Source organism: Antennarius striatus, chromosome 14, assembly GCF_040054535.1.
Source record: "Antennarius striatus isolate MH-2024 chromosome 14, ASM4005453v1, whole genome shotgun sequence".
NCBI lineage: Eukaryota > Metazoa > Chordata > Actinopteri > Lophiiformes > Antennariidae > Antennarius > Antennarius striatus.
This window is the reverse complement of record NC_090789.1, coordinates 11,677,480-11,701,359: the sequence shown is the minus strand read 5'-3', so window position 1 is coordinate 11,701,359 and position 23,880 is coordinate 11,677,480. Positions and strand designations below refer to the sequence as shown.

Genomic DNA, 23,880 nt, shown 5'->3' with positions numbered 1-23,880 from the left:
AATCTCATAATTTTGTCAAAAAATAAGTGAATTTTATATGAAATCACTGTATGTGGAGGACTATAACACTATTACTATGCTCCTTCAATTAATATTATTTATTCATTTTATTATGTATTTATCAAGTGATAATTGTTGAAGTGATATCTATAGGCGGAAACCTTGAACACTATTTAACTTCCAACAGCCTGAAACTACATTGTTACAACAGACGAATAATATCCTTAAACTGTAGTTATGGCATAATTCAGTATCAAATGTCTTTGGATTCTGACTCCACATCATGGCAAATTATTCTAGTGACAGGATGTCAATATTTCTGTAAAAAAGTCATCATTCTGTGTCACAGTTATGTGACAGCTACTCATGTTCGTCTTGGGGCATCTAAAGGGTTTTCTGAAAGGTACGCTGAGAACCATTTGCAGAAATGTTTCTCCCAGAAAATGTCCAGAAGCATACCATACCACAGGATTTAAATCAAATTAATATGAATATGGGATACATTGAGTCATTAAATGATGAGATTTGACTGCAACACAGCTTGTGTTAATTTCTGGAAAATCTTTACACATTTTAATAAGGAAGGCTACATAACTCGACTGTTTTTGGTAGCATGCAGAGGATGTCTGGCACCATCTGGTGGTTTGTGGGATACAAATAATTCTGCTCTGTCTGACTTCCTTTGTCAATATTACTTTAATATCAATGTAAAGTTGCTTAAGATGAAAACAACACTTCACCGTGTATGCATACACTGGCTACCACACAGGAGACCAGCAGAGAAAACTCTGACCCTAATCTGCTTAATCACATTAAGGCTGCTAAAACCCCTTCCAACTACAATGTCACGAGTGATGTGGACCAATGTTGGAAAATACTGGAATGTTATCATTGAAAGCAAACACGGGGACGACGACACCAAGATGAACTGGTTTGCTTTGAGCAGCAAATCACATGAAATTAAAGCCTGAGATGTTTTCTAAATCTGTGAGTATACAACAACGTCGCAAAGACTCATGTAAATGGTTTGTTTCTTGCTTAACTTACGTGGCTGAATGTCACCTTGTGAAAGTGAGGCAGTATGGATCGAAACATGGTTTGTCCATCAGCTTTTACATTCAATATTACAAATATACTTCATGCTGGATACTGTTCTTAAAAAATTTATAAATTGTGGGCTGTTGTTTCATTGAACAAAGTCTGTTGGCTACCAGTTTCACATTGTACACAGGGCATTATAGAAAACATATTTTTTGATAATTAAAAAAGGAATCTCTTAAAAAGGTTTTGAACGATAGCACCGCTGTAATATGAGGTAAAATCCTCAGGTCCCTGGTCTAAGTTGCAGTAAAACTGAGCATCTAAGTGAAGACAAAATATTTATAATACCAGACAATGTTTTTACAAATTGAGAAGCTTGTGATCCTTCACCGATGGCTCACTAATTTTAAATTAGTCATTAAATTTTCAGTTCTAAATGTTAGTTAGAGATGAGTTTTTCCATTTATAGGAAGCTATCAAGTCTGCTGTGGTAGAAATAAACCAGCGGTTGATAAAAGGCCATTTGTCCTTTTGTCCTGTAGCCGTTTTTCACAAGTATAATCAAATATTCTCTGGAGGGGCCTTTGTAAGGATTTAAAGAGGTAGGATGATTTAACCCTAAACTGTCATTTTACAAGGAAATGCTAAAATTTCAATATTGTCTTTGTTTTATTGTATAAAAACCATTATGGTTTTGAGGAAGCATTTTAAAGATATAGTTTGAACAGGCTTTAACAGAGGATATGTTAAACTTTCAGTTATGATTTCTGAGTCACTCATGTCTCCTTTGTTCAGGGGCCTCCACAGTGGGTGAAAAGTTGGCCATCCGGGTTAAAAATACCATGTTGCATCTAAACGGTCAAAACCTCAGACTGGCAGCTAAAAATGGCTGCAATTCAAAGACACCTGGTCTCCATCTGTCAGCTACACGCAGAAAGGAGGCAGTGGGTCGCCCTCCGCCCTGCTCACTGACCCAGGAGGGCACGGCACAGTTGGACGTTCTGCTTAAGCAACACAGGCCTGACCTGGAGAGGGAGGCTGAGAGTCATCTAGTCAGACGCCCTCTGATGCTCGCTCCCCTGGATCTGTCAGAGGAGGTGAGAGAGGCTCAGAGGCAAAAGTTAAAGTTCTTACAGCAAGACACCAAACCTACATCCTGTAAGCCTGATGTGACAGCGAATGAGAGCAGTACAAGGATGGTGAGATCCAGTGTCAGACAGAGACCGTTGAAAGCCACTGTACACTCTTTGGCATCTGCAGAACATCTCAAAGCCCAAAACACATCTTTAAGACCTCAGCTGACACACTCCAAACCCACAGAGCCGAACAAAGACTCTCATCAAGAGGTGGTGTGTCGAGGCACTCCAGCTACTCTGTGCAACCGGCCTGCTCCTCCTTTAATTTCTCCCAGAGCTAAATTCAGGGTCTCATGTGCCGCTGAGACTGTATGTCAAGACCCCAGCACCCTCCAGCAGGAATTGGGGAAAAGGCGATTGAGGCTGAGGAGAGTGCAATGCCTAGAAGAGGATCAGGACAATTTAAACACCTCAACAGGGGGATTATCTGCTGACAGAGGAGAGCTGTCCCAAGGTGTCCAAGGCAAAGGGCAGCAAGTCGAGAAGGCGCCGGGAGGGGGGCAGCAATATGATGGGAAAAGCATCAAGAAGCCCATTACGGCTTCCCTGGAGTATGAAAACATAAGGAAGAGCCATCAAAAGGTTTGCAGTGTGGAGTCTGTAAGATGTATTTTGAATGAGCAGTCGGCTGAGGGTGGGAGCAACGAACGACTACCTGCTGGTATTAAACCAAAGGCTTCAAATTTGATATTAAAAAGAAAGAAACCCTTGCTCATAAAGCATGACTATGCAGTCCCTCTGGAACGCCTCCAACTGTAATTACCAGGATCTGTCAGGACATTACGAAACGTTGTACCACTCACAGACCTACTTGTTTCATAAAGAAAACCTTCCAGAAACTGGAGCTTAACTCGTGATATAGGGGCATTTTTTTCTTAGCAAGTGGAAAACGTAGAAATCAGCAAATGCTTTCTATGGTTGTCGCAATCATTAGAGCTAAAGAACAATCAACAACAATGAAAAACTGGTATTGGTCTTTCTACAACAAAAACAAATAAACGTGATTTCAGAGACTTGATCTTAAGCATTCATTTATATCAGTCTGTAATAGAGATATATTCTTCACAATAGATTATTCATCCAAGCTTTTATCAAATGAAATACGCCATACACTGTATTACAGTCAAGTCTCTTAGGAAAACCGCAGTGTGGCAGATATTGCTGGCACAAACTAAAAGGTTCATTAATGGTTGGCTGTACTTTCTCTTATGCTCCCAAAATAGAAAACAAATCAATAAATGAGCAACCTTTAATAAAAGTGCATGCCAGGTCGCTCCTCTAAGTTATGGATTGTCCCATTTCCAAAAATTATTCCCCAGGTCAGACGATGCCTTGCTTCAATTACACATTTCTGGCTCATCAGAGAAAGAGTTAAGTCACTATTCATGATGGTCCAAAAATATAAAATAGATGAGACAACTCTCTAAGAAACAAGGTTGGTTTGAGGTGAACTTTAATGAACAAGCAGCTGTCAGTGAATGTTAACTATGTTATTATTAAACACAAATTTTATTAGTTAAATCATGCATATTAAAGTTAAAAAATATGTATGTTTGTGTTAAAATTGATTTAAAAAAGTACTGTGTAACTTCAATCTTACCCTCAATAAAACAAGGTTCAAGTTGCCTCCACTTCTTTTAAGGAGTTTGATGATTTTACTGGTTGTACCAAAATAGAACTTGGAGCATGAATCATCAATGTTTTCGGAATCTATTTTATCAATTGTTAGCCCTCCTCTTTCACCCACAATGCACTTCATTCTGGATTTCATCCAATGCTTGAAGTCCCCATTAAATGATGCTTCATTTGACCTTAAATAGATCTCTATAAATTCACTCAATGATTACTCAGACAATTTATTATCATCAAATGTTTCATCCCATTGCAAATAGACTCTTTTCTGCTTTCCCCCGCCTCACTTTTCTTCCCATGCTACTAAAATGCACCGATAAAGATGAAAGTTTCCCTTTCGTCTGTTGGTCAGAGAAATGAACACCTGTTGGGTGCTACTGAACCAAATTTACAAAGATGTGGCCTCACTCTGTTAGACTTTGTTACACAAATTCTTGACTGTTTTTGATGATGCTTCAAAAGGTCAACAGTATCCACATTACATTACAAATCTGGAATGTCAAATATCTTCTCTTGTGGATTTGGAACACATAAGAAAGCACTTGGTTTGAAACAGAAGCCTGTTTGAAATATGGTGAAAGAAGCAAAAAAATAGATTTTTAGCCGTTGAGTAAAAACTAAAGGGTTGATATGTGTTAAAACATTAAAATAGTGAATGTAAAATGCTTTCACCTCGTTTAATTGAAATGCTGAACACATCCAGTAGACATTAAGTGCTACTGGTGGGCTTATCATGTGTCATGTTCTTGTCCTCTGTTGGTTTCAAGCCTTTTATGCTTTTACTGAATCAGGCAGTTTTAGACTCTTCCTGTGGTTAGGCAAAGAAAACAGATTTATCAAGTTTCCGTTTTTCACTGAAAACAGATTCCTGCTGTTCGAAAAGATATTTAATGATGTTATGATAGAATCAAGCAGAGATGATGAGCGAGCTGAAGAGGCCCGGTAAGATAATTTCTTTTCATCTCTTCACACACAAACTAATTTTCTAACTCGCTTTCAGCCCCAACAGATGCTAACTCAAGTGGCATCACTTGAAGCTATTTATCAGACCAGCTCTCTGAATCCACGTGGTCTGTATTACAATAACAGACCATTTTATTGTAATACTGACCAAAAATAACAATGTTTTTATTCTTTGATTCAATACATCTCACATTTACAACATGACATATCTTCTGTGTTTTTATCATCCTGTTTCTTTGGATATCTTCTTTTACTTTCACTGAAGAATCTAAATTTATGTCTGTCATTTCTCTACAAACATACACACCTATGTAATTTTAATCTGACATTTACCTTCTTTCCCCTTGACCGTTTAACTTTAAAATGATCCCGCACCCACTGATTCACTATAGAAGTATTTAAATAACTACAAAGCATTCGGGGTTGTATCATGCAAGCATGTTGCACCACCAATGCTTTTTTAATTTTTGCATATCAAAAGAACACACAGGTCGACCCCTGTGGTCTAGCTTCAGTAAACCACATTGTTACATTCTCACATTAATACTTTGAACATATTTTAGAAGAGCAGCCTGTCTGGTGTGGGAGGTTGAAAGCTGGCCGTCAGTCACATGACAGATGGCATTCTTCTGCGCTACACGGTGCCTGCAGCCTCACGCTCACCTCTTCAGCCCTCTCACATGAGGCAACAGACAGTTCCTCTGACTGACACCATTACTCATGCACTGCATCTGCCCACAATCGTCAGCCAACTTCCCATCCATTTCACAGAGCCTATACATAGCATGGCCTGTGCTCACTTTCTTTGGCTTCAAAGATAAGCCTGGATGCAATTGATAACTTGTTTGTTGTTCATGCCATTCAAACATTGTCGTAGTGTGATAGAGAACCTTAGTGCCTGAAGTCTGTGTCTGTTGTTACATCCTGCTTCAAAGTGGTGATGTATTGTGATTGTCAATGTTCGTGTGTTCGTCCGTTCATTTGTTTATTTGTTCGTTCGTTGTTCATTTGTTTGTTTGTCCATTCATTAGTCCACCAAATATCTTTGCAACCGTTGCAGATACAAAGATGAAACAAAAAACACATTACTTGGGCGGCAAAGGGGATGAATTGAGATGATGACCTTGACCTTGAGAAAACTAGTGAAATTTGAACTTTTTCTACCCTCAGAAACTGGATAAGATAGAAAGACAAGGGAGAAGGCCAGTGTGAGTAAGACCGTAGATCAAAGCTAGTGCTTTGATCAAAGACAGTAGGTCAGATCACTAGCTTGCTTAGATCTTTGACCTATGCAAGTAGGTCAGGGTAAAATTTTGAATTCAGGGGCGTCGCGGGATGTTGCGGTTTGTGACTGCATTAGTTGTAGTTTGTTTTGTAATTGTGGAAGGTTATTAACAAGTAAAATGTTAACCAAGAGTTTCCAACATGGGGGCACTAGACTACCAGGAAGGATGTCTGACATAAAAAGCATCAGGATACACCAAAATATGAATTACAACTGTCCCCTGAGTGTGTTTATTAATTCACATGTAGATTTACACGTCCTAATAAATATTGAGTGTTCCATTATTGAGGGCAGATTACATTTTAACTAGATCTGAAATCGATTATTCATTGATTTCTTTTGTAATTTATTTCCTGTTCAATCTAAATATTCTATTATCATGTGCAAAGTGGATGCTATACCTTTCATTATCTTCATTTAATTTTAATATTGTATAAAGAATATGAAGTAAAAAATTTAATACTCAAGCGACAAGTGGAAGGAAGTAAAATTATGAAGTTGGAGTAAGACTGAGAGCAAGACTAAAACTCTGAGGTAATTACATGGATAAAAAATTAATACTTCACATCTTACATATGAAATTATTTTTGAAAAATTACAGATGTATGGCCTAACCTGATGACAATCTTGTCACAGCAGCATATGACAGATCACAGAACTTTGCTATAAATCAGTGCAAGGACACACATTTACCACAAATCTTCAAGCACTGAGTGTTCTGTAATCATTTCCCAAACTTAAATACAACCTTTCACCATAAGTGTGTGGCTGGTTGAAGCCAACGCGGCCCGGCCCAGCACCAGTCCCAGGGCGGCTCCACTGGAGGCAGGACAGTTAAAGCAGTGTCTTTTCTTTGAGGGCAAAGCTTCACATCGGTGCAGCAATAAAGAAGAGAAAAAAAGGGACAAAAATAACCAGAATGTTGGGTCTATAATTGGCCGTGTGTCTCAGACGTTTTTTATGTGTGAGCACAGCCCAGTCAAGAACAGCAGAAGCCGCTTCATCCCCCAGTGAAACTCTACACTTTCCCCCCACATAGTTCCCTCCTACTCTATCCACCCATCTACAAGGTTTCTTAAGATCACCTCACTTCTTAACAACACTGTACACTGGATTGTTTCCCTGGATTATAAAATCTCATTCTAATTTCCAGCACATGCAGGGGAAATATTCTGGATTATTAACATATGATGATGATGATGATGATGATGAGGATGATGATGCTGTGCTGATTCAGGCTGTGAGTGCTGGAATCAGAGAGAGACAGATACCTCAGTAACATCAACAGAGTGACAGGCCAGGTAAGAAATAAAATCACCAAAGAAGTCATCCATCTGTCAGTTTTAAGATCTAATATTTATTTTATACCTGATTTCTCTTGACAAGATGTTTCACTATTGTTTCCACATGATGTTCAGACACTATGCTGGACTTTTTTGCATCTGTTCTTTGGCCACACAAGAAAAAAAAAAGCCTTTCTCACATGTTGAAAATGATGAATGTGGCGCTTCTGTTATAGACATCTTAATAGTGGTCCCAGGTCTGCCATTGAGAGAGTAAGCGGAAACGGGCCTGATGATGCAGACACAGTTCTTAAGAAATCTGGTTTCAAGTGCAGCTGACAAAGGGAAACCGCTTAACATTTTATATTATCTTAGAAATATATGTGAATATGTTGTAGGAAGATGGTTAAAAAGAAACTGTACTCTGTTGATTTCACATGCTTACTGATTCTTTTTTTTTTTTTGCTTTCCGTGCAGCCTGGCTGGGCTAAATTTATCAGATTTTAAATGCATAATAATTGGGGCAATTAGAGTGATTCATCTTTCCTCATGATTAGCAGCAGTGAAACCAAGCAGTGGAAACGGTCTAATGGAAAATCAGATATGAAAACCTCTTGGTGCCCAGTGCCCCTTGCAGTAAATAATACCCCCTTTATTTACCAGGCAGTACAGATCAACCACAGTTACACAAATACTGTTTTAAAATAATATCTCTCCATAGTAACTAGCACACATTACTTTTAATTTTTTTAAAAATCAACAGAAACATATATCCTATCTTTATAATTTATTCCATCACTTTTACTTCATTTAAAGCTCCAAATTCCCCATAGATTTTAATCGTATAATTCTAGAATATATTTATATTTACAGGAGGAGAAATATTGTAAGTGCCAAGGAATTAATCCTCAATCAACTCTTTGAAGTTGATAATTGTGCACTGCATTACGAGTGAGACTTTTTAATTAAACTTTAACTTTTCTTTTAATTAACTCCAAGTTTATAATGAAACAAAATTCATCTGTCTGCTGAACATAAGGATTGAGACTTTTAGCTTTGTATCAAGTGAAAGATACAGATGTAGTCACTGACTACTACTTTTTTTTTTTTTGCTGAGTGAGTAACAAAACAAGACAAAATGTTAATAAACTATTTTTTAAGGGTTTTGTGTGGGAATCAGTCATAGTTGTATTTTGATTTGTCCAACTTCCACATGTCCAGGGCCATCTTCATCCAAGCCATTGGAGAGCTAGCTCGGTAAATCAGCTGATGTTCAGTTAGCTATCGTTCAGGATGATATGCTATTGGGATAAATCAGTCCAATTTGTATAACAAAGCAGTGACATTCACGTAGATGTTACAGTCCCTCCTTTTCAAGTGCTTTAGAATGGGGGAAAAAAATGTGTCAGCAATCTTTTGCATGACAGGATGAAAGTGGTTACGACACCTGCTCCCGCCGACTATAACAGAACCACTCCTGTGGCCTTAAAGTAACTTCTAAATGGATCTCGTAAACGAGATAAACTTCTACTTCATATTTAAGAAATTTTATGGAAACAACATTCAACACTAATATACTAATTGCATTGAAAGAGAAGAAAAATATGTTGAAAGATGGTAAAAAATAAACTTGTCAGAACCACCATGTTGAGCATAACTCAAACTTTCCTCAATCTCCAGTTTGACCCCCACAATCACACAGTCAGGATGTTATGTCTATAGGCAGTCACACCTCAGCCCTAATGGCAGACATCAGAACCACTGGTGGGTAATAAGGGTAAGAATAGTTTTATGTTTATATGACATGTTTTATGTCAGTGTCATTCAGGCACAACAGGCACATAAATGAGAGGAACAGAGTCCTGTTCAAGTGACCTTCCGAGAAAACTGGGAGATCTAACGATGACATCATAACCTTCGACTGTGTCACGTGAAAAATAGAACTATCACACTTAATTTTACACTTTAAAACCTCAGTGTGTGAATTCGTGTAGTGCAACACCAAAGAAAGGTGAACTTACATCGACAATATTTTTTTAGAACTGTTCAGCGGTGAGTTTAAAAAAAAATATTGAGTCCAATTCCTAATGGTTAAATCTGAAGCAGTGGGACTTCTGTTTAGGATTTGAAGCTGTTTCCCGTCTTATCCTCAGTGCTGACAGGTGGGTAGTACAGATATTTTAAATCTTCTTTGGCTGATAAAACACAGGGAGTCAGGTCGTACCTCAACTTTTTTGAGTAAAACGTTGTTGTGGGTTTTAAAGTATTTTAACAGGCAAGTGTACTGTATAGTTGGTCTAATGGGGCATCTTGTGATTTTTTTTATTTTATTTTTTTATTAACCCCAGAGGACTTTAAATATGTGTACTTGCCATTCAGTTACAATTAAAATAGCCTTCTGGATAAAAGGTGAAACATCATCAACCATGAACAGAAATCAAGTTGCTTTAGATTTAACTTTCAAGAATCACCCTGAGGCGGCACGGTGGCCTAGTGGGTAGCACTGTCGTCGCACAGCAAGGCGGTCCTGGGTTCGTCTCCCGCTCTCTGCGGGGTTTGCATGTTCTCCCCGTGTCTGCGTGGGTTCTCCGGCTTCCTCCCACCTACAAAAACATGCGCTTCAGGTTAATTGGGTGGCTTCAAAGTATCTGTATGTGCGAGTGTGTGGGTGCGTGGTTGTCTGCGTGTCTGTGTGGCTCCGCGGTGCACTAGCATTGCACTTGGACTTTCCTCTGCCTCACACCCCAAGAGAGCTGGGATAGGCTCCAGCTCCCACAACTTGCGCGAGCGGATGAAGTGGTTAGAAAAAATGAATGCATGAATGTATGGATCATCCTGATCTGGAGGGAGTCTTGATCGACATTTTGTGAGTTCAGTTTTATCTTGGTTAAGGTGTCAAGGTATTTACTTTCTTCTCAAGGGCGATGTATACTTCAAGGTTATATCACAATTATCAAATTAAAAAAAATGCTCAAGCTTCCATCCTGACACCTGTTATATTCAAAAACTGCTTCATGCATTTGGTTTCAATTTTCAGACATAGCAATGCATAACTTTCCATTAAGCAACGGGTTGTTATTACACATAATCAGCACTCATATTAATATGCCAACAAATGACCTTCAATTATGCTACATGTCAGTTCTTGATGTTTTGGTTACCCTGTCCACAGCTTGACCATCTTGATGGTGGTAATAACTTAAACAGGGCAGACCCAAACCAAGCCTGAGATGGAATTTCGACTGGGATTCAGGCTCACCTTGATATTTGTTATTCTAGCTTTGAGTCTTTCCAATGGAACAGTGGAAGCACAGAGAGCAGGTATGATCATTCAAATTGAATATTCTGATTTCATAGTAGAGTTTATTTATTGGTTGTTATTGGTTTATATTGTTTAATCCTGCTGAATTTACTTATGACAGGATGTAAAAACGTCCACTATGACTTGGCGTTTATCCTGGATACCTCATCCAGTGTTGGAAAAGAAAATTTTGAGAAGATCAGGCAATGGGTGGCGAACCTTGTAGAGTCTTTCGATGTGGCACCAGACAGAACAAGAGTTGCTGTTGTTCGCTATAGTGACAGACCTACCATTGAATTCAACCTGGGTAGATACAGGACCCTGGAGGAAGTGAAGCGGGCTGCACGTAACATACGCTACCTGGGAGGAAATACAATGACTGGGGATGCTATTAGCTACACCACCAGCAACATCTTCACAGAGCGGAGTGGAGCGAGGCCCACAGCCAGAGGCATTCAGAGGGTGGCCATTCTTCTCACAGATGGCCGAAGCCAGGATTATGTTCTGGAACCCTCTAAGGCAGCTGCCCAAGCTGGCATAAGGATGTTTGCTGTGGGCATCGGGGAGGCACTGAAGGTGGAGCTGGAGGAGATTGCAGCCGAGCCAAAGAATGCCCACGTCTTCCATGTGACGGACTTTAATGCCATTGACAAGATCAGAGGCAGGCTGAGGAGGAGGCTCTGTGAGAGTAAGTCAGCTGTCAGGCTCAGTGCCAACACATCACTCACACTGCATGCCCTCTGTTTGAAGCGTCACATCTTTCCTTACCCCGAACATCTACTTAATCAAATTAGACCCTTTTTTCATCCTTTAAACACAATATGGAAGAAAGACCCCAACCACAAAACCCCACCCCAACCACAAAAGAGCTGCTGCGCATGCATACAGTGCTGTTGTGGCTTCTTTGTGATTGGATGTGGAACATGTAAGGGGGTTGTTGCAAAAGTTGGCTCATAAACGACAATTTTCTAACCAAGACATTCCTGTGGTGTTACTGCCTTTTTGACTGCTGCTGGTTTGCCGAGGTGTTTAGCACTAGAAAGTCTGTCTTAAGAGAACCTCAGTGGATTTTTTCACTTTTGTCCAGTGAAAGTAGCTTACTTCGTCAAATTAATTAGATAAAGAAGGCTTAGCCTTAAAGTAATAGCATTATGTTGTCCAGTAGCTGTGTGGAGAAGTATCGGTGTGTGAGTCTCTTCTCAAGGATGGATGCTTTGCACCCCAGCACTTGAAATTCTTGTCTAAAATTAGACAGACAAGAAAGAAAATGATAAATCTTGGCCACAAACACTAAATACAAAAATGGGAATGATTATGAGGTTCGGCAAACAGATGAGCATCATTAAATTGATCTCTCTATCAATCTTGATGTAAATAATCAGAGTGAAGAACTCCTTCATTCGTTTAGGCAGCATATCACGTTACTGGTGCAACATGAAGGGTTGCTCCTGAACTATGAACTTGCTTGACTCCATAGATCACAATCTGTCAACCATTAATGTAGGTAATCTATTATAAGCCCTGCTGCACATGCAGGATCGGAGCACAACACTGTAGCACTAACCAAAGACTAAATTTACACAGTGTTTCCTTTCTAAAATCACCGCTAGTGAGTCTCAAAGTATATCAGTGGTCAGAACAACTGGCTCACTGAGTGATGTGAGTTATTTTCACCCAAAAATTATAGCTCTAATGTTTCCAATGGGTCCTGTACAGCTACTCAAGTGTCCATGTTTCATCTTATGTTTTAGTCTGTAGGTTTAAAAGTGGACACTACTCATTCTGTGCTACACTGATTCAACAGACATATGTGTGGCCTCACTTAATACCCACCTATATGATTACATGTCTGTCCACTCTTGAAAGAAAACTGATATGAAAGCTCATGTCAAACAGCTGTAACATAATAAAAAATAAATTAATCACCATAATTACGTAGGTTAACACAGGTAACAATCATTTAAAAAAATCTGTCCCTGATAGACTGATGACTGTAAGGATAACGTGAGTAAGATATTTCTTTCCAAAGACAGGTTTTACATTGGTTCCATTTTAACTCACAGCCATATCCCTAAATTATAGCTTCAGGGCCACAAGTGCAGGGAGCAACTCAGCTATCTAGCATACTAAGCCTCATGGCAGTGCAACAACAGAATCTATAAAAAAACACTGACGTACCTTCACTTACAGAATGGTTATTTCTTGGTAGACCCGCTGGCTCTATAAACAATAAGGAATAACTTCCTTCTCTAGTTTCTTCAGCGAGACTAAAATATCACTTTAAAAACACTAAAGAGAAAAAATTTAACTGTTTAGAGGCACAAATCAGGATAAGCTATTTGTAAATCAGTTAATGACACAACTTACAATACATACTTTACGTAAAAGCTTGCAATCAAAACTACTATGAGGGTCATTCAATTAGGCATGCTACAGATTCTGAATGCAACATTTAACATGTATTATATGAAACATGAAAACAAAACACCAGCAGAGCTCATAGTGAGTGGCACAAATTTTAAATGCCACTCATCTTTTTTCACTTGAAAATCGCATGTCAGAAAACGTTTTGTTGATCTGTGATCTATAGAGTGCTGGCATTTATGACCACTCCTAATATCAGAGAATGACAACACAGACAAATTGTTGGGTTAATATTAGGTTTAAGTAAGCTATCTTCTTAATGGATCAAACACAGACTTACAAGAAATTGCATTTGCTGCCACAACCAATTGGCAATATGAGTATATATTGTTGGAAGGGTGTGACAGTTTTGTATTCTACAGTGAATGCACGGGAGAGATCACAAATCATCAACCAACACTGATGACTCCATATTTGTGTTTGTAAGACTAAGGTTTCATCTCGTACCATTAGGCCTTCACCTGCTTGCAGCATTAGTTAGTGCAAATTGAACTGATGAAACCATTATACTTTCTTTGAATGATGAATTCAGGGTTTTCTTCAATCAAAACTTTGACATAGGCATCTGATTAGAGATGTTTGGGATTTCTTCTTATGCCCTTGGAGCAATGTATGAAACTAGTGCTTTTATTATCAACACAGCATTAAGAAAAATTAGCCTACAGATATTCTCTGTAAGGCACAGAAATACAACTTAGCCAAATGATTTAACACTAAATGCCTTTAAGTAATGAGCTGACTGAAATACTGTCCTTCTGTTTACAGACCCTCTGAAGTTTATCTGCATACAAATGACATAGACCACATGAAATGAAGTGTCTAAAAATTTAAATGAATGTATCAGGAAAACAACAACAACAACAACAACAAAAAAGCAATCTCAGGAAATCTCAACAGGGCCAAAAACTCCAGAATTTCTTGTTCTGTTGTTGATTGTGATCTGCAATATGATGTCAAGACCACACCAAGCTGTTGCATGCGTCTGTCAGGTTTTCAAGACAGGGCCATCGCAATACTGTATCCTGATTGGTCAAGAGGCCAGCACACTCTTTGTAAATCATAACTTGAGCATGAGCAGCAAGTGATCGCAGTATCTCTCCAATCAACTAAGAGCGTTATTGATAGTTAGATAAAATAAACAGAGGGACAGGAAATGTTAGCAAGTAGCAAATAATGGACCATGAAAATGACAAGCGTTCCTTTAGCTTGTTAAGTTATTGTAACACTCAAACATAGATCAGATGCTGATAAGGATGCTGGCAGGCAATGGGCTAAATTAAAAATATAGGAAAAATTAAAATTCTGACCACACGTTGTCAGTAAAAAGGCTATTATAGGCTATATTTTATAAACAGTCATTGACATCTCAGTCTAGTGAATCGAAGTGTTAAACTAGCCTTTTGAAATTGACCTTCATCTGATGTGCTGCTAGCGGCGGGATGAACAGCCCCAAGATAAACTGCTCTTAATGAGGTCTGCATTAGAAAACAAAGAAAGAGAGACACAAACAATGCAACAAGACAAACATACACTGGTCACCACTTTTAAGTGAAAAGTATGTATCTTCCTAGTAGTTTAGAAGAGCTGATGCTTTTCAAAATGTCAAGCACTTCTGTGAGCAGAGGTTTAGATCTATCAAACCAAGGATCCATCTTTATATTTTAGTAGTCTACCTGGCAGAGATAAAATATCTCTGCTTCCATTGAAAAACCTTAACAGCATTGTTGCTGTCACTGCTGTTAATGAGGCACGTGTGAAATATAAAACTGTTTTTCCATCCTCATTCTCCACTCCTGATGCATCAGACAGGAGGGATAGAGGGCAGTCTGTCTGCCTGTGCTCCATAGATCACATATCAGGCCAAAGGCAGGGTTTCACATAGACCAGCTTACCAGACCTACCTTTCTCCTTCACAGATGTCCTGTGTCCAAACATGAAGGTTCAACCCGATCGCTTTAAGGTCAATAGCACCAGTTACGGCCTTCAAGAGGTTCCAGGTATGTGAAAAGTGCTTCATGTCTAACAGCACTGGGAAAAAAATCTACTCTTAATTTTTGAAAACATTTCCAACATCTCCAAATATTTATGAATAAAGACAAAGAAAAAATAAAGCTATTTTTACATGGATAGACAGTTTCTGTTTCTCTGCCTGATTCGAAACTGATTTGGTTTTTTCTTCACGACTTTGGCGGAATTGTTTTTTGTGCTGTTATTGTAAAAACTCAGTTTAGTTAAAAAAAAAACCAAAACTGTTGGATACGACTTTCCTATTATGTTTCCACTTCTTCCATTTCATCACCCCAACCATCTGGAAAGTAACTTTTAATGTTTGTAATTGTTTGTATTTTGTCGTGGGGCCCAAACAGTTGCTGGTCTCCATCCATTTCCCATATAACTGGTCAATAGACTGGTTATATGGGTAATGCAATCAATTATTTGGAATTGATTGCTTTTTTTTGTGCAATCAATTCAAAAAGCATATAAAGCTGCATTCGTTTTTGACAAAGATCGTTTTGCTGTAACATCAATATTTATCATAAATATCTTAATTTAAACTGAAGAAAATGTACTCCAAAAAATACAGTTATTTTATCTTTTATTTTTGTGTACAAGGCTAATTTCTCCTTGATGATTGTCTTTATGTTGAGCTAATCTCTGCTTGTCATTGCTTGATATTTATTACACATAGTTTTTGTCTTCTAATTCCCACCAAGAAATTGAATGGACAAATTCCCCCAAAAGAACTTTTTGTTTCTCAGAATGAAAACACACTGCTGACTTTTTGATGCTGGTCTGTTGATCTGGTCTTCTACCGAGCTGCTGTAAAGGTTTCTCAGAACTCAGAACAGCGATTATCCAGAGAGGTTGGATGTTTTTATAGGAGTGTCTTTTGGGGGATCTGAGTTCCTGTCTATGTCTTCCACCCACATCCATCAAACTAAGAGAAAAAACAGATGCCCTGGCACGATTGTTTGGATTTCTGTTATGTGGAGCTTCAGACCTGTGTTTCACAAAGTTTGACATAACATATAGTATTTAACTTGCATGGTGACATCAATCTGTATTACAAAACAGGGCAACTGAAAGGTGTGACTGATTACATATTACAGATATTGTGCTCACTCCTTTGAACTAATATAAAATGTCTTATCTCCCAGACTTGTAGCATTTTTGAGACATATCTTCCAGTCTTTAAAAAAGAATTTCATCATCCATGAGTCATTAAATTACACTGTACTCCACACAATGGACAATTCTTCAAACATCATTATTTCAAGTTGGAAGGAGTCCAATTCGTGACATAAAAAGGGTTAATACATCAATTCAAAGAGGTTCAAGATCTATAATTAAATGTCTAAGGTATTCCTTGCTTGGTGTTACCTTATGTTTTGAATTACTCACAACCCGAAAAATAAATGGAGCCGCTTTAGGCCTGTGTGCGAGCTTGGCATAGCCTGAAGTTAAATGGCAACAGCAAGTTCTGTTGGAGTTTGCAGCTATTTTACAACATACAATAGTAACTTCTATTATTTAAGTAAAAGTGACCTCCCTGTGTCTGTGTGGGTTTTCTCTGAGTTCTCTGGCTTCCTCCCATCTCCAGTTGGTCTGTTTCAAAGGTGTGGTCCAGAGGTGTGAGTGTGTGCATGAGTGGTTGTTTATCTTTTGTGTAGCTCCGCGGTGCACCAGCATCTCGCCCAGAGTGTCCCACTTCCAACAGCTGGGACGAATCCCGCCTCAGCACTTTGTCATTACCTATTTTTTTCTCAAAAAAATTAGAACAAATGTTTAAATGTTTGGTTTCAGGTAAATAAATGTTTTGATGTTCTCTTAAGCTCATGCACAACAGTGTCAGATGTGCCGTAAGCACTGTAATTTGACTGAATCCTTTTCTGTGTTGTCAGTTCTTAAATTACACATGTTACAAAAAAATCTTCCAGTAGAAAATTATATGACTTTTTTGTTGTTCAAACAAAAATCAGAACCTCAAACTTTATGCTTACCTACTACTAGTAGCAGCATTTATTTTAAATTATTAGTAACTGTCATGGAGTAGAGGTACTTATCCATGAAATGATTTATTTTCTGTGGCAACCAGTACATTAAGAGTCCAGATAAACACTTTTCATTTTACCCACAGTTATAAAAAGTTAAAGGATAATTGCTTTTTTTCTCCTGCAGCTCAGGCAGATGTCCCATAATGGGATCTAAGAGTCTAACCCTGCATTGGGTCTCAGTTGGGTCAAGATGTTATCAAACAGTGGTCTGACTTCCCTGACATGACAAAGATGTCTGTGGTTTTCCAGAATGCAGTAAGTCTGTAACTGTGGCATAGCTTCAACCCATCCTCAAACACTTTTTCCAGACTCTAACTACAGAGAGAATTTCTGTCCATACAGTGAAGCACCAGACAACAGTATTTATCATCACAATAACAGCCGCCAATGTATATTTTAAATTATAGTGATGATAAGGCTATTTACCACTGATTGAGATTTGACAAAACTGTGGTTTGAGTTAGACTTATGTTTATTATGGGATGTCTAGCCTGACCCCTTGGGGCTCTGAGCACACCGGAGGCTGCGGAGTGTTTTTGCGGTTCTTTGCTCACTATCTTCTGCAAAAATATTACCATCTGCTCTGATCAAAAGAATACAGCCTGTATGCATTTGCTTTTCCCAGTCTGTGAACTCATCTGGTTTTTCCCGAAGATTGCCCCTTTGGTCGCTTTTGGCTGTCCAAAATAACTTTTTGGGTTGATTATATGCTATCCACTGCCAGTCTAAATTACAGCTCTGTGTTAAGATGACCTGCAAAACAGCCAAAGAAACAGCCTGGTGAGCAAATGTGCACAACGCAAGCATGGTGACAGATGGGACCAAGGCCAACAAAGCTCACAGCTGCATGGCTTCCCACAGCAACCCTTCAATGAAGCTGATAAGCAGCAGAATATTCCTCTTTATTAGCAAAGATAGAAATGAAAAATAAAAACTGGTGATCCTTTGATCATATTACTTGAAAAATGTTTTTCCTGACTCCACAATAAGCCAAATAGCTGCATGGTTTAGCTGTTGTCATGTAAATGTGTTGTTTGCCTTTGAAGGTAAATGTTACACAGGTAAAATCAGCTCAGCTGCAATTATTGTTATGATTATTCCAATGCTTTTGGATATGCCAATTATCCTGATTGAAATAATAGGTTTTGGCTAGACTAACGTGTTTGTACAGAGAAATCATGTGGCGAAAAGTTATGTTGTCAATGACATAAGTATAGGAACATATTAAAGGCACTTAATAAGTTGAAAAACAGCAACCTAACAGCTCAACATGAAGAGGATTCTCCCAGTTCAGCAGCACAGGTCCAAAGGAGTCTTGAGGAGACTGTCTAGTCCGGCTACTTTCCTAGGATGAAGCCTCCTCAGTGTTGATGGTGCCACAGTGTTGAGGTATTAGCATATGGTCCTGGTGAACCCAGTAAAGTAGGCAGTCCAGTCAATAGAGTGGATGAAGTTGGCTCATTCAGAGCAGCAGCTTCTTGAGTAGGCTCAGGAGAGGTAGCAAGGGTACAGGGAGAGGAAGAAGAAAAAGAGGATGTATGTATAAGGCCATCCTTACCTGCCTTATGCATAAGAATATCAGAGGAGCCCAGAGTTGAGGAGCAGGGAGTAGAGGGGGAGCTGAACTGATTGAAAAAGCTGTTCAGTTCATTAGCTCACTCTGTGTTCATTAGTCTCACTTCCTCCTGGGTCTTCCTCATCTCCTCATTCCTGCGCCTGAAAGCCTCCTTGACTTCCATGGTTACCGGGGATTACTGTTGGGGTAACATTTGACTGTCTTGACAGGGACCATCATGTCCACACAGAAGTTCAAGTAATCTGTTAGACACGGGTGCTGTGTCTGAGCAGAGGCGATGTCACAGATATTCTGTCTCAGGGTCCCCCCTGGGTGGGCTGTAGTTAGCTAGGACAATGAGGTGTGAAAACACATGCCTGATGCTAACAGCTCAAGATCACATTTACAAAACATAGCTTTCATAGTCATGTGTCCCAGGTGGCTCCATCTGCCACTCTAATAAATAATTAATCCACCTTTTTTCCCCCGGCGGTGTTCGTGTCCTGGTCTGCTTGTGTGGAGGAGAAGTCGGTCAGCTTGACGTTAACATCGGGCATGTTGGCCTTTGTCCTAGTCAGTAACCTAGCCTTTTCAATGCGTCCTGCTCAACAGTCGCAACAGGTATAAGGTTGTACATTCCTAGTTCTCCTCTGACCCTCATAGACAGTAACTCCTCCCAAAATACATTAATCTAGTACAATCCACTTGAAGAAGAAAACACTTGAACACAGGCAGAGGAAAGCAGTGGACTCCTTGCGATGCATACCTTCGTTTGCATCAAAGTCTTAGCATAATTTATACTCTTTGATGGCTAAAGTATTAAATAACAGTTTCACTTCTTACTTTCAACACCTGCCTGGATATTCTCTGCCATGCTGGAAGGCCTCTGCCATTGACCACTGCCTCTGGACTTGGGGTCTTGCAACAGTCTCAGGGGCCAAGGGATTTCTCTCCTCCTCTCTCCGTCTTTTTTGCTAAACATTTTCTTTGGATGTTTTTTTTTATACGTTAACATAAATTGGCAGTGTTTCCACTATACTTGACGAGCTTTCTTCAAATCCCACATTTTGCTGTTGTCTTGTTTTCAGCTTGAAAATCCAGCCACAAAGGGATCCTCATCCTCACCTGACATTCTTCTGTTATATTTTCTCTGTCCGTGTGCTGATGAACCTGAGCCAGCAACTTGCTTGACACATGTGACGCAACATCTAAATACAAGAGGGGGGAGGTGGAGCAACATTTACATGCTCTGCGCTTATATTGGAGTGGCGAGTCCAGCGACCTGGCTGTTGCCTCTTTACTGAAATCGTAGCATCCCAAACAAGAGCAGAACTTTAAGTCAAGGATCAATTTCACCAGGCTAGTATCTACCCGATACCTATGCACACTTGGTATCAATACTAATGATATTTGGATCGATAAATCCAATGTTAATCCCCAGCTGTATCTACATCCCCAGCTACTTACTGGCCTAAATAGACACACAAAATAGTTGTGGTGGATGCCTGATCCCTTAGTCTTTCAAACTATTATGGTGGCTCCAGTTTTGGTTGTTATTTTTTGCTCTGCGGCTAATGGCACAGGGGTAGCCTGTGTTTCCTACCACCTGTTTCTAGACTATTTCTAACAACATCTGCTAAGCTGTGCCAGACTCAGGTTACCATCATAATGCTCCAGTTTCCTCTTTGGAAGATTGGAGGACTTGTTTTAAAGGTCCCATCAAAAATGTCTCATCTCATTGATTTTGCCCTATTACTGAGAAGAGGCTGGAGTATGTCTAGGTGTTCTTCATGTTGCTGGCACACTGAAGTCTGCTGTCAGAATCACTTAAAGTCACCAACAGTTTTCAGTGAGATCTGCTGGAGAAACTGCCAGCATTTGGTTTGTTTCAAGTTCCCATCCTGGCATCACCATAGCTACAGCACTTGTTGGTTATACAAGGGACTGTTCGTTCAAAGCACCTAAATATGGTCTGTGGTTACACCACATGACGTTGCACACAGCAGGCCAATGTACACACATGTAAACACACACAGACTCACACAAGGACCTCTCCAACAATAGCAACATTTTTTGCCTTCTGGCACTAAATCTAATAAATGCTGAATGGCGAGCAAATTGCATTTTTTTCCCCCCAGTTATTCAGTAATACTGTGATTTTAGTCTTCCCTCATAAAAGCCACAAACACAGTGGCCACAGGGTGTGGTGGGAATGACCCATATAAACCCCAGCATACCCTGAGAAATCTGACAAAGTCATAACTCAACCTCACGCCTTAAGAGGCATGTGTGCTTTATGCATGTGTGTGTGAGTCACCCGGCTGTTTCACCATACTTCTGCAGGGTTCGACCTGATGGAGTACTTCAATGTGAGGGATATTCTGGGAACTAGAGAAGATGATGCCCAAAGTTCTTATGTTCGCCTTGGCACCATGCCTATTGTACAGCAAACAGAGTAAGTGATCATATTGTTATATTGTTAACGATATTCCACATTAAATTTTTGTCAAGATATAATGGCCATAGACCCCATAGGGCCCCGACAAAAGCTTAAACATATACAATATAAAGATTCCTTGCCACTATTTCTTCAAAAGTTCAAATATTTTTAGAATGCTTTTGTCTGATTTGACAATAACTCAATGTATAAATCTTTATTGTTGGGACAAAATGACAAAAATTGCAATAGAAACATTATTTTTGTACAGTTTTTCCCTCATTCAAATCATAAGTCTGTGGACAAACGCTGTCATGCACTGCACAGATTGCATAATCATTGATGCCATTGTGATGTCTGATGTTTGGCTACGTGAATAAAAATGGCGTTACTAAATTAACGTATGCTTCCATTCTTTACAGAATTCTGTTCATTAATTAGTTTCCCAAAACAAATAAAAACTCATAACAAATCAAAAAACTGTAATTTTAATAATAATACATGTATAAAAGCAGGTTTTATTTTTACAGGATGGAGTTTTTTGAACTATGCTCAACAGATGTTTGTGCTGTGCAGATTCCAGACAAGCTGTTGTCCCAGTCCATGCTAAACTAACCTAGCCTGATTCTGCGGATGCTGATTTTTTGTAAATTACATATGAGATTGGTCAGAGAGGAAAACATTTAGATCCAGATGGCATACTGGGCAGGAGATAGTAAAATTGTTAAAAGTAACATAGTTATTAAAAACACAACATTAAATTATTGTTGTGTAGCTAAAAACAATGACAAATGCATCAAATGTATTTTTAAATATTTTTCCAACATATATTTTGCATCAATAGTCAAATTTACTGCAGAATGAGAGACCCCTTAAGGATGTCATTCCAAACTTCTTACTGAAAATGTTATAAATGTAGTTCCTGTTGTTCATAATCAAACAGTCAAATGTTCAGGAAGCAGGAAGTGTGTATATAGCAGTTGCAAAGCAAAATGGAGACACCTCTTCATTTGGCTGTTATATCTAGATCAAAGCAACAGCGTGTTTATTGTACGGTAAAAGCATGAAAATAAAGCAGACTTTGTATTAACAGTGACAATCTGGTCTTATTCCACAGAGATGTGTTTGCTCAAGGGCTGCCCGATGAATATGCCTTTGTGACAACATTCAAATTTAGGAAAACCTCAAGACGTGAAGATTGGTACCTCTGGCAAGTTTATGACAAATATGGGATCCCACAGGTGAGTCAGCCAAGTAGAAATAGTAATAAATGTGTGCCGGTTAACTGCTTATATCTCACAGTGCCTATCATTAACATTGTCTTCCCTCTGACTCATTAGGTTTCCATCCGTCTGGACGGTGAGAATAAGGCTGTCGAGTACAACGCTGTTGGTCTTACTAAAGATGCTGTCAGAACTGTGTTCAAGAATCCTGAAGTCGACAATCTGTTTGATCGCAACTGGCACAAGATTGCCCTCAGTGTAGATGCCAAATCTGTATCTCTGTACCTGGACTGCAAACACATACAGACATTACCCATTGAAGACAGGGAGGACATTGACATTCAGGGGAAGACAGTGATTGGGAAAAGGCTGTATGACAGTGTACCAATTGATGTGAGTATTTATATGGTACTTAAAAACTCATTAATAGAATTGCAATGCGACATCGTCAGCTTCCTAATATCCTCACTCTGGAGATGCTGCAATGATTAAAGGTTATATTCTTCCCTTGATCCTTACATCGGCTGTATGTGTGTCCCTGCAGTTTGACCTTCAGAGGATGATGATTTACTGTGATTCCAAGCATGCAGAGCTGGAGACCTGCTGTGATCTACCAAATGGCCCAGTGAGTTGTTTTTAGACAGTTTTAAAAGCCTTGATAACTGTAAATGTATTATTTTTTCAAATTTCTTTACCTCAGTTTATTAGTGAAAGATTAATGAATGAATGGAATAGTCACACCTGTTTCTAATGTTATATGCCACTTTTTCCCCTCCTGAATTGGTTTTTGCATAGGCATGAGATGGGTGTTAAAACTTAAAGCATAGATAAGTGTGACCTCACTGAAAATGTTTAAGTCAGAGCGGACTCTGACCTCAGTCTTGTGAACTCAGACAATTACAGTTGCTTTCATTTTATTTTTAAGACCCCTGTAAATATTTTGTTTTCAGTGCCCTAAAAGGGTTGTTACCGAAGCCCCACCTGTGCAGATCCCAACTCCAACACCTACTGTTGTGGAGCAAATAAGAGGCCCTCAAGTGAACTGTTCCTGCCCTTCAGGAGAGAAGGTAAAGCCTCCTACATTGTCAGAATGTGTCCTTCCCTATCATGCAGGAGTGAAAATTCTTCATTCAATGGCTTCTGTGTATTTTCATTTTCACAGGGAGAGATCGGAGCACCCGGTGTTGCGGGTCCTAAGGGTGAAAAGGTCATCTTCTACTGTGTTTGAGTTTTGTGTGATCACTATTATGTCATTATTTTACAAAGAGGTTTATTCAAGTATATTTATAGTTCAACGTGCATTTTTTTAGGGTGATACTGGTTTTAAGGGTGCCATTGGACCACCGGGAATCAGAGGAGTAAAAGGAGAATCTGTATGGAAATTTATATTTATGTGTGTTGTTGTGTCAATTTTGGTTTAATAGAGAAATAGTATCTAGGTAATCGAGCCTCCTGAACACGTTAAACTCAGTGTAATGATATACTAGAATGGTTTCTAAACATTACTGAATACAAATATACTCTCATGCATGTCCTTTATCTGCT

General features: G+C 39.1%; 2 protein-coding genes across 5 annotated transcripts in view; both read left to right on the top strand.

Annotated features, from left to right (window-relative positions):
* Positions 1 to 846: 846 nt before the first annotated feature.
* Positions 847 to 3,806, top strand: LOC137607706 (uncharacterized). Of its 2 annotated transcripts, none has more exons than XM_068333634.1 (2): positions 847 to 987; positions 1,849 to 3,806. In XM_068333634.1, the coding sequence occupies exon 2, from the start codon at positions 1,884 to 1,886 to the stop codon at positions 2,934 to 2,936; it is 1,053 nt and encodes a 350-aa protein (XP_068189735.1). In that variant the 5' UTR covers positions 847 to 987; positions 1,849 to 1,883; the 3' UTR covers positions 2,937 to 3,806. The 2 variants fall into 2 exon arrangements, with proteins under 2 accessions (XP_068189735.1, XP_068189734.1); XM_068333633.1 differs by having other exon boundaries at positions 849 to 987; positions 1,837 to 3,806.
* Positions 3,807 to 7,165: 3,359 nt separating this feature from the next.
* col22a1 (collagen, type XXII, alpha 1) overlaps positions 7,166 to 23,880 on the top strand; it is a 52,887-nt gene continuing 36,172 nt past the window's right edge. Inside the window, exons 1-11 of one of the 3 annotated variants that reach the window (XM_068332327.1) lie at positions 7,166 to 7,358; positions 10,513 to 10,661; positions 10,763 to 11,329; positions 14,982 to 15,062; positions 21,019 to 21,130; positions 22,230 to 22,353; positions 22,453 to 22,728; positions 22,880 to 22,960; positions 23,286 to 23,402; positions 23,498 to 23,542; positions 23,646 to 23,708. In XM_068332327.1, the coding sequence (XP_068188428.1) occupies positions 10,571 to 10,661; positions 10,763 to 11,329; positions 14,982 to 15,062; positions 21,019 to 21,130; positions 22,230 to 22,353; positions 22,453 to 22,728; positions 22,880 to 22,960; positions 23,286 to 23,402; positions 23,498 to 23,542; positions 23,646 to 23,708 (1,557 nt within the window). In that variant the 5' untranslated portion in view covers positions 7,166 to 7,358; positions 10,513 to 10,570. The remainder of the gene's footprint in view (positions 7,359 to 10,512; positions 10,662 to 10,762; positions 11,330 to 14,981; positions 15,063 to 21,018; positions 21,131 to 22,229; positions 22,354 to 22,452; positions 22,729 to 22,879; positions 22,961 to 23,285; positions 23,403 to 23,497; positions 23,543 to 23,645; positions 23,709 to 23,880) is intronic. The other 2 variants (XM_068332328.1, XM_068332329.1) reach the window with 2 other exon arrangements.

Coding starts and splice junctions, on each gene's coding strand:
- LOC137607706 (XM_068333634.1), top strand. CDS start 1,884: ATGTTGCATCTAAACGGTCAAAACCTCAGACTGGCAGCTAAAAATGGC.